Source organism: Pundamilia nyererei, unplaced genomic scaffold, assembly GCF_000239375.1.
Source record: "Pundamilia nyererei isolate P.nyererei 1_Seehausen unplaced genomic scaffold, PunNye1.0 scaffold00107, whole genome shotgun sequence".
NCBI lineage: Eukaryota > Metazoa > Chordata > Actinopteri > Cichliformes > Cichlidae > Pundamilia > Pundamilia nyererei.
In genome coordinates this window covers 1,601,782-1,612,995 of record NW_005187508.1, presented here as the reverse complement: position 1 = coordinate 1,612,995, position 11,214 = coordinate 1,601,782, and the positions used below count along the sequence as shown (strand labels likewise).

The following is an 11,214-nucleotide window of genomic DNA, read 5'->3' as shown; positions in this document are numbered from 1 at the left end:
GGGCCAACACAGAAACAGGCAACAGTTCACACTCTAACATGATGTAATATTTATTTGAGAATCATTAAAGCAGTGGACTTCCAGTCAATCAATCATTCAAGACAGATTATTTTGGAATTCAAAGTCTTCTTTGGTTTTCATATAAACCTTTTTTTTTTTTGGTAATATCAACTTTAATAGCAGGCAATTAACCAGGCATATAATTATTTTCCTTCTCTTTTCATTGCGATATTTTTGAGTAACTTATACAGCATAATAAAACAGGAAGTTTTGTTTTTGGTGTGCCACCCCAATATTTTAGTAGACCGCATATGGCCAACCCTTTGAAAACATTTTGGAGGCACCTCTAATCATAAAATGAAAACATAGATAAGGAAAAACAAAACTAAATGTACAAGCAGGACTTGAAAAAACAGTGCATATCTGTGTCTCTATATAATCAATTATAATTCACTATAGTAATTTACGTAGTACAAAACATTTTACGAAACATTGTTTTTAAAAATTTGCTGCTTTAAATTTTAAATGTTGTGTTTGTAAAATGCTGTATTTTATTATTTTGTCTCTGTCACTTTTTTGTTTAGTAAATTGCGTTTTTTCGTCGTTGTTTTTAGCTCTAAAAACCCCATAATTGCTACCTACAATACTGACACAACACAGGCTTGTCAGTTGTTAGTAATGAAAATAAAAAGACAAAACTACTTATTTTAGGCAAAGGGGAGAAAACGAGCGAAATACAGTCTCAAATAACCATTTATAGAATAAAGGCTCTTCTTCTTGGTATCCTGTAAAAATTACCTGTGTTGGGGAAATCATGACCTTTCAGTGTCCGAGATGCACTTTGTTTCAACACTCATAACAGTCTTCGCATTCGACGTGAAATGTTACGGTCGGCCAACTTATTTTCCTCGGACAAACCCGGAAGTTGTTTGTCTGTCTCCTGTGCTGGAGGCGCAGGAAAAGCAGCTCCAGCCTCCGGTAGCAGTACCTTTCCAGTTTGTTTCCAAAGGTGAGCTCATACACACTGACATTATATATTAAGCACACACAGTGGTGGCCTTGAGTAGGGCTGCCTCAGCTCCTTGTATTTATGTTCTTTCATGTGTGTTTGAGGCTGAAACGCTCCATTGTTTACATCCGAGCAGTTGCTCTGCTGCTTAGAAACACGTGGATGGAGTGGACTGAGACATGTCAACCAGGGACTGCCGATACGCTAAAATAACTTTTAAAAGCCCAAAAAAAGCTTAGCGAAAATTTCCGAGCTACCTGTGTTTTATGGCGTGTTACTGTTTAGTGAAGCCTCGGTACTCTGATAAACAGCTCGCATGTTCCCCAGTAAGCTAGCTCGTTAGCATTGAGCTAGCCGGGGTTACCATTAGGCTAACTACAATTGGAGAGTACACAGTTATAAAACTGAAGTTTCTGTTTGTCACTGCAATGTAACCAGGCTGCTGGATGTCCGAGATGTCAGCCTGTCACTCTAGTCTGTTTTTGGCAACCTAACTTAAGTCAAATGACCGCTTGGATGTTATAAACTCCACATTGCAACCATAGCATAATCACACATTCACTAAAATTAAAGAAAAATGTATGTATAATCAAAAGGCCTCATTACACAGTTTTGTGCAAAAGGTGACTTCTGATGTTTGTGTGTGTTTTAAACTTGTTTTTTTTCTTAAATTGTTAAATAAACTCTACTCAGCAGGGTTCTTGGAGGGGTTTTATATATATATAAAATAAATAAATGACCTGTTTTGAAAGTATTTTTTATAACTGTGTAATTGCACCTCCAATACAGTCAATCCACTCCTTTTTGGTCACTAAATATATATTTTGTAGAATTGTGATGTTCTACAAAACTGTGATGTTTACTGGGATACATAAATGATATCTAAAAGTTTGTCAGAAACTCATTGCATCTTCTACATTGTAGCAGGGAAGTTCTGGCTTAAAATTACTTATTATCATTCATGAAAGATATGTTTCACATAAGTTTCACAAATTACAGGCCAATAAGTCATTTACAACAGGTTAAATATGGGCAATCATTTTTTGGTAGACACTAGAAATCACCTTTTGGGAGATGATCACTCTTTTGCATGGCATTGGTTAAAAAGTGAATATCTAGCAAAACATTGTCTAGTATTCAAACTGCTGACCTGTAATATGTCAGACATATCTTCCTTGAATGATATCAAGGTATTTTGCGCCAGAAGTGCCATATGCCAAAATGGACAGTATTGGTTATAATGTAGAACACAGACTATGTACAAAATGCAGAATCTTAAGGACATTTGTCTTTATTTTATCTATTACTCCCTTCAAAAATCATGCTGAAGACAGTTTATGTAAGAAAAAGATATCAGACATAAAACACACAGAAACATAAGAAATCACTTTTGTCATAACGCTTGTTCAATACCTGGCTGATACTGATTTTTAAAGATTGCAGTGGGTGGTATGGTGGTGCAGTGTTACCTGTTGCCTCACAGCAAGAAAGTCCTAGGTTTGAATCAAGTCTGGAGCTTTTCTGTGTAGAGTTTGCATGCCTGCCTCGCAGCCTATGACAGCTTAGTTAGTTTCCAGCCTTCTTGCAACCCTGAAGAAAATAGGAGGATGGATGGATCTATTCCAATGTCAGTATATCAGCCGGTATGTTTTTGGATAGCATGTAGTACTGCAAAAGTGTTATATGTAATGTAGTCACCAGTCCTTAGCTGGGCAAACTACATGCAGACACCATTTAGTTACATCAAGTTAATCCAAGCATCTTATAGGCCATTATCCTCCAACCAATACATTAATTGATTATATTAATAGATTATTATTGGTTCAATAGAGTTTGTCCATTCTTTTAGTATTGTAAGTATAAGATGGCCTCCTAATTATTAAGATGATGATGTGCTTTGTTTGAAGAATTGTGCTCTGAATGATATAAGAAAAGATCAGTTAAGTTGATTCAGTGTTTTTTTTCTTTTTTTCTTTTCTTGAAACATAAAATGTACTTTTCTTAACTGCTCGTCCAGCTCAGGTGGATCCCAGCTGTCTTTGGCTGAGAGGCGGATACCCGTTTGTCATGTCTGTAGGGACAAATGACCATTCACGCTCACGTTCACCTCTCTGGACAATTTAGAATCACCAGTTAACCTAACATGCCTGAATTTTACTTAAAGCTTCTCAGATACATGTACATTCACAATTGAGCAATATGTAGGTGTTTCTGTTCTAATGATTAGTTAAATCTCACAGCTATGAAGTAAATTTTCAGAGTCCCCAGTTCACTTTTTTTTTTTAACCAAAACTACAGATAAATTAAACCTTGTATTTCCTGTTTCGGTGTAAACCCATAGGGACTCACGTGTGAATATGCACAGCTGGCTAATAGAAACGTCAGTGCTTGATATTTGTTGATCTCTACTAAATTCATTGTGTCCTAATGCAGCATTTGTAAAACGCATTTCAGCTGCATTCATAGGTCTTATCATTCATAGGTCTGTCTGATCTATATTAAATCAGACATTTAGACTGTGAGCATGATTAGGATTGAAACTGAAGTAACTAAATGGAATTTAGACACCTTTGCATCTTGCCTGTTGTTTTTCTCTTCACTTTTTTTTCCTGGCATGTCAAAAAGTTTTCTGTGGAAAACCCCTCTTTGGTTTTGGTGAAGCTGAGTTGCTTCACCAAAACAGATGCAATGGAGCTAACAGAGTCCAGAGGTGTTGTTCAGGTAGCATTTTAATTGAGAAGATTAGGAGGAATCACCTGTGTTGTCAGACCATGACTGTACCCGGCCTTTAAGTATAGTACATTAAATTCCACTACTGTAAAACACAGTGAGTCATTTGTCGGCTCCCAGTCCCTGTGAGCTGCTGAAACTTTCAACACAACGGTCGCCCCTCACCAACCGGTAAGATTTTCTGTCCCTTTAATCCCTTGTGGCCGGCTTGTGACCGTGTAGCGTGGCTTTTATGCAGTGTGTGTGCGGCCTGGGAGCCAATCATCTCCAGCCATCATGGCACAGACACGCAGGACTGGACAGAGCAATGGGCCGGTGCCCCTTCTCTGTCCACTTTGTGTGTGTGTGTGTGTGACTGTGTGTGTTAGAAAAAGGCAGACAAGCACTGGAAAAATTAACACCACAGTGCGTAACCAGCTAATTCAACAATTTTTTGGTGTCACGTTAAGTGTTATTTAAAGTCGTCACCTGGCAGGTAAAAAAACTTGGGTCTTGTTTGCTTGAGCCAATGAAGACAGCTCCGATGGAAAAAAAAAATAAAATCTGAGTGCTCTTGAGCTGTGTCCGCTCAGATTTCTTAACAAGGCCTCACGGTTTTCCGAGTAAGATGGAAGTTTCCTGTAATTGATGTTGGCCTGTGTTTCCTTCAGTTCGACAGTGCTGTGGATATCCGCCATATAACTTAAGAGAGGAAAATGACGACAGCACAATTCTGGTGATAAAGTAGGGCTACTAATTAGTCTTGTATATTAGACCTGACGTGGTTGATCAGTGTTAAATATTTGAATGGGATAAAGATTTCATGTGCACAGAAAAAAAAGAAGAAATTCTAAACATTACTAGAATTGGATTGGTATTGATGAAGATTTTGTAGCTGATATCAGGCAAAATGAAAACTAAATAAGTTAAATTTTTGTATTCAGTTTGAATCTTTTGAAAAACACACTCAGTTAGGAGAAAGATTGGTTGCAGCAAAGGAGCACATCTTTTTCTAAAATTAACAAATGTACACTATTATGACACTAGTAAAAACACAATTTGCTATTTGTGCCTTATTTTCCCGAATAAACCGCTGAGCAGGTGAATCTGAATCCAAAGTGATGCTTTGCAAAGAGAATAAATAGAATAGAATAGAATAATCTTTTAATTGTCCCACAAGGGGAAATTTGGGTGTAACGGCAGCAAGAAAGACACATATGCAAACAAACAGTACATAAGACACAGAACAGAAACATACACAATTTTTACATATTTACATCAAGGACAATGGTTACCAAAAACAGAGTACTGTACCATTATTAAATTAAATTAAATGAAGTTAAGAGGCAAACCCTGGTTATAGTGTGACTCGGTTGATAAAATAGTGCAAGTTACAGCGCTGATGTAAACCTCTGTTTGTTGGGAGCAGTTTTGATTGTACAGTCTGACAGCTGCAGGGAGGAAGGACCTGCAGAAACGCATAAAGAGCTGCTGGTTGGTGAGCTGTTATGATTGCCTACTTAAAGCTGGTTTATGTTGGTGATGGTAACCAGTGTTAGCAGTTTAGAAATGAATTGTTAAAAAAAGTGAAGTTTCCCACGCGTAAGAATTTCTTTTGATTTTATTTTGACTTGCATAATAGAAAACTCTTTGATTTTTTTTTTTATTGTGGGTAGATTAAGCCTTTTATTTCTTTGGGATTTGGGAAATGTGAAAAGAATTTGATTGACTCGTCTTTACAAACCAAATGATAATAACTAGTGGTCAATAACTGTAGGCTAAAGTAAACTGTCTGTTTGTTCTTCTTTGTCCAACTATAACACAGCAGTGTATTAATAATGTATAATTTGATGCTTGATAATGAGTTAGACAATGTGATGCTGTATTATGTTGATTTTGTGTGCTTTTCAGCCACTGAAGTCGCCATCTCCTCAGGTGTGTGCATGTGGTTGTGAGGATGTACAGTGTCTACCAGGACCGGGAGAGATTGGAGGATGATCTCTATCAAGAGGAAGAAGAGGACTCTGATGGGTCAGAGGCCAACAGCGAGGTGGAGTTCCACCTTTATAGCCAGCTCCACTACTCATCCAACCTTGGGGAACTAGAGGAGCAGGAGGGTGAAGATAAGCAGAACCATGAAAGAGAGGACACCCGGCAAAATAGGGTTACAGATGGTGATAGAGGACTAGAGGAAAAAACAGGCATCAAGGCTCTGACACCTACTAATGGCAGCCTGCAGCAACACCTGAAGCAGAAGAAGAAGAAAGAGAAAAAGGACAAGCCGAAGAAGAAAAGTGACTCTAAAGGTCAGAGGTTGCCATCATCACTTTTCGAGGAGGTCATCGTGATCGACTCCGGCCCTGACGTCATCTCAATCTCTGACGATGACAGCGCTGAAGGTGATGAAGGGATCTGTGCTTTAAAGGGTCGAGGCATGCAGACTTCCACTCCAGCGCAGCAGGTAGAGCAAAAAGTGAACTGCTATCTGTGTGTCACATTTACTTTGTTAGCCAGTATTACCCTGCTGATGAACTGTAGATAAAGTCATTTTAACATCAGTCAACACAGTGGCAGAGTAACTAGAAAGTTTGCAGAGTAGTTGTTGACACAGAAGTATTTATATTTAAGATACGTTTAAAAAAATTAATTAAAAAAAAAAGGTAAATGCAAAAAGAAAGACACATTTTATGAAACATATTATTTATGGTGTTTCCAGTTCATTAAAAAAAAAATCCGTCTGGCTTAGGGTAGTGTTAAACAATCTGCAAACATGTCTCTGACATGCATAAACAAGAAAATGTGTTAAGAAGCACCTCTGAGCAGATTAAACATGCTAAGGAACAGATGCTTTACCTCTGAAACAATTCCTGTGGACACTGAAACAGCGCTGAAGCTCAGCACGTCAGTTTGCAGCTGCACCCTGTAGTCTTGGACTTAATTGCCTATCCAATTTGGTTACTCCTCCAGCCATCCAAGATCAGCTGCCTTTTGCTGCCTTGGGTATTAAGTCAAACCTTAACTTAACTTAAAATCTGAGTTTGTCAGTCATAATCAAAACTGACTGAATGTTGATGACAGTATGTGTGAGCGGTAAGTCTGCCAGATGTCCGTGTGAAGAGTAAAACCAATTTTTTTACTTCAGGTTTTGACACTAATGCAACTTTGACAAACTAGGCCAGCTGGGGCCTCATACTAGCAGCAGATAAATGTTTGCATATGGTCTTGCACAGAATGGGGTCAGGGGATTAAATCCACAGTTCCCAGTCACTTAAATATGAAGCTTATTACAAAAGGATGTCCAATGGCTCAAATGAGCTGTAAAAATAGATTACGCCCAGCATGTGGACATCTAACTTTGAAGACTTTTATGAACGTCTTCTTAGACATAGCAAAAGTCACCATAAAGTTAAAGCCCCTTTATTTTGTAATTTGTGAGACATTATCAGAAATCTGGCTTCCATCTTCATTTTTGATTTTTTTCTGTCCTTTGCAAGCTACTTCTCAGTGGTCACTGGCACCAGGCTTAATTACTGCTGTTTTCCATTTTGAGCTGTAGCATTGCTTGTGAATGACTAGGTGCTGCAGGTGTAATGCTAGCAGTGAAGTAATGATGTTTAACAAAGGACAAAGCAATTTCACAAACCATCACCTTTATCGCTGCTTTGTCATTTGATCAGTTCAGTAAAGCTGCAAGGTAAAAAAATAAATAAATAAAGGATTTGACATCTGATGCACACTAATTGCGTGTATAATTCATCCATGTAGGATGCTCAGAAAAGGAAAAGGACTCCAGGTGTGCCTGTGACTGTGGAGTCCAGCAGTTCAGAATCGGATTCAGAAGAGTCAGAATCCGAATCTGAGTCCGATTCATCTGATTCGGATGGCCTGGAAAGCTGGATGATCCTGGGTCAAGGGAATCAGTTTGGCGACCACTCCATCTCACTCAACCTGGAAGGAGGGTCTCACAGCGAATCGGGTGTGTTGTGTGTCTGTCTTTTGTGACCTTATTTAATCGTGACTCCTGTTTGTACTGAGAAATAGTTAGACCTACAGTGCTGTGAAAAAGTGTTTGCCCCTTTCTAGATTTCTTATTTATTTGCATATTTGTCATGCTTACATATGGAAGCCCGTTTCTGCCACTAAATAAAAACAAAAAAGGTAGTATCCATAACTTTCGAGTTACTTTTCTCAAAATTTCGAGTTAGCTCTGCCAATCAAAAATATATGTGAATGAGGTCGCTTTCTTGTTACCCGGAAGCATATGGCGCAGAGGAACGCGCACTCAAAAACGGATCCCAACAAATTGGCGCTTTCGCGAGTACGTTTGCTGATAGTAACACCATGTGATTCAGCACATGGTGTTACATGGGATTTCATCATTTGTGAAGCCAGGCTGAAAACACTCAGCAATCTGTGCATTCACGACTGGATGTAATACCGGTAGCTTAGCTGTGGCATTTGTAGCTGAGGGCTTCAGCTTCCGGGTAACAAGGAAATGACGTCATTCACGTAGATTACTGATTGGCAGCGCTAACTCAAAATTTCAAGTTACTTTCTCGAAATTTCGAGAAAATAACTCGAAATTTTGAGTTACGGATCCTTTTTTTTTTAGTGGCGGAAACGGGCTTCCATACTTACATGTTTCAGCTCATCAAATAAATATTTTCACGGCATTGTATTTGGGCTGCACCTCTTGTGTGGCCCAGTTCATTCAGAACACTTAGTCTACCTGCACAGCCCATTGATAAGAAGCAGGCGTTAGGCTGCACTGAGAACAATCTGTGTGAATGTGTGTTTGTACATACATAAGCAGCATCTATGTCTGCATGTTTACGAACTTGTAAGCTTTTAGCATTCCTGGCACCGTCTGCCCAGCTGCTCGCTTCTCTGATGCATCTTTAAATATGTTTGTGTGCATTATGTATTGATATATGTGTGTGAGTCTGCGAAAGTGTGAATATTTGTGTTTATAACATATTCTGGCTCTAATCAGCATGCATGCGTACATACACGTGGATACCAGCAGTCATAACGCTAATGCCAAAAACAAACAAACGGAGAAACGGTAATGCAGGAGGAGAGGGAGGGGAGGTTTGGGAGAGATGGGAGTAATCAAAAAATGAATAAAAATGTTCCCTGCAAATCTCTTCAGATCTACACATTATCTTAACCTGCAGCCTCAGCAACCTCTCCGGCTCCCTCCTCCTCCTCCTCCTCCGTCCTACCTAACGCTCTCCCATCTCATTCTTTTATCCTATTTTCTCACTATTGTGCTCTCTCTCTCCCACTCTCCCTCTCACCGTTTCTTCCTCATTTGAATTTCCCTGGGCTGATGTTTCTGCAAGAGTGCTCACTGCCTCCTCTACACACAACTGGGCTAAAGGAGGGGGTCTGTAGCTGGTGGGAAGGCTTGAGGTTTGGCCTGGTTTTGGGAGGAAAGGAGGATTTTAGGTCTCTGTCTTTCTCTCCCTCTCTGTCTCTCTCGTCTGGTTTCTCTCTGTGATCTTTGGAGCTTGACCTCATGTCTGCACATGGGGGGTCATGGGTGTGGTGTGGATGGGGTCTTAAAGTGAGAGGAATCGGGGAGGGGGGGGGGGACTTTTTAAAAAAAAAGGAGAAATAAAGGCGAGGAAATTAAGGGATGAGCCTGAGTAGTCTTGAACTGTGCCTGAATTTAATACAACTCACTAATTCAAACTTGGTCCTGAGTATGTTGGGCGTTTACACTAAAAACGGGCCAAAATATAAAAACATTTTTTCTTAAATCTTAAGAAAAAATTCTGAAAAGCACAAAAACTAAAATTGAACTGATCCCAGATTACCGTTTTCTATTCATCCCAAAACCGATAGGGCTTATCGTGGGGTGCTGTATGAAAACTATTAAAACACATTAGTGAGCCACACTCCTGCCACTGTAAAACATTTCCAAGTGCACCAAATGTGCCGTTCTGCAGATGCATTCCCTAAGAAATACATCGTTCACTTTTTTTTGTAATTCTTTGAAACAAAAAAAAGCTTCTTTTAGAAATAAATGGTGTTTTAAAAAAAATAGATGGTAACCATTAGAGCTAAAAGACAGAAGTTTGCTTTATGCAGTTTGTTTTATGATTAAGCAAAATTCACGAACTGTGTTTTAAAGGTTGTCACCTGTTAATTAAATTAATAATCAAATAAGATGTCTGTTGATCTCAACTGAAAATTTGGTTTTATAGCTCTTTGAAGAATTATGAAAAAAATATTTAGTGTTATTAAATCTTTGAGAAAAAACTAACAAAAAGTCAAATGATTTAGTGTGTACTAAATGTAACCTGACTAGTAGTGGGTTTTTAAGGAATGCAACAAGTCATGATAATCAATATATCTGCATAGATTTATACACGCATCTCTAAAGTGTTGCATACTCTGCTACATGTGCTGCACGTTTTCAGATGGGTTTAAATGAGACGGCACATATTTATGTGTGACGAGCCAGTATTGGACCGATAATGTCGCTTGCTGATACATCTTTGTGTGAAGTACGCGCTGCAGCTGACTTGAATGTATGTTTGGGACACAGTTTTGATTCCCTCTTGCCTCCACCTTTCTGATGGTGTAGGTTTAAAAACACAATCGTATGCTGAATCATTTTCTTCTTTTACAATTCATTTCACAAGCTTTTTTACTTTGAAAAGATATTCAGAGAAAAAGGCCAATTTTAGGTCGCTGAGATATGGTTGTTTGAATTTTTATGGCAACCTTAATCTTAATCGTTACATCCATAAACCAGGGCTTCAAATATAAAGATTGATTTCTGTTTTTTATATGCCATGTTGTGAGTTCTGTAGCTTTGGTTTCTGCATTTGTTTGTGTGTGTGTGTGTGCGTGTGTGTGTGTGTGCGCGTGTGTGTGTGTAACCATTTTGCACAGCAGCGACTAATAGTATTTGTACGCCTAGACCCCATCTCAGCATCACCATCAAATCACATTCACTACACTTAGTCTCTCCCTCTCGCCTGCAGAAATTTAATCTGTTCATCCTCTTTCTCTCCCTCTTCCGCCTTCATGTTGTCACTTGTTCACATACTTTTACAATCTAATCTTTTCTCACCCCTTGAGATAAGTTTTTTTTTTTTTAAATAATTTTTTTAATCAAGAACGTGAACACACATGCACACACAGTCTGAGTGGCTAGCTGTCACCTAGCTGTTAGTAGCGGGTCCTGCTGGGTGGATCTGTAAGGACAACGAATAGGTTAAAAAAAAAAAGAGAGAGGGAGAGAGAAAAGATAGTTGAGAGAAGGAGGGTGAGCAAGGGCCGTCCGCCTGTCCGGCAGCTATGCAGCAGCAACCAGACGGAACAAGAGAGCGAAAACAGGTCTTCCCAAAATCCAGCTCAGTGCCTTTCCCACCCGAAGAGGTGTGCGTCTACTTCCCCGTGAATGAATCTGCGGTGTAGGCGGGGTGTGCTGAAGCTAAACTTGAATTGTAAGTGGTTAAACTTCACTCTATGGTCACACT

General features: G+C 39.1%; 1 protein-coding gene across 1 annotated transcript in view; it reads left to right on the top strand.

Moving 5' to 3' along the window:
- Window positions 1–902: 902 nt before the first annotated feature.
- Window positions 903–11,214, top strand: part of zcchc7 (zinc finger, CCHC domain containing 7) — a 52,322-nt gene continuing 42,010 nt past the window's right edge. Inside the window, exons 1-3 of the mRNA XM_005741163.2 lie at window positions 903–1,009; window positions 5,630–6,179; window positions 7,484–7,694. Coding sequence (XP_005741220.1) covers window positions 5,676–6,179; window positions 7,484–7,694 — 715 coding nt within the window. The 5' untranslated portion in view covers window positions 903–1,009; window positions 5,630–5,675. The remainder of the gene's footprint in view (window positions 1,010–5,629; window positions 6,180–7,483; window positions 7,695–11,214) is intronic.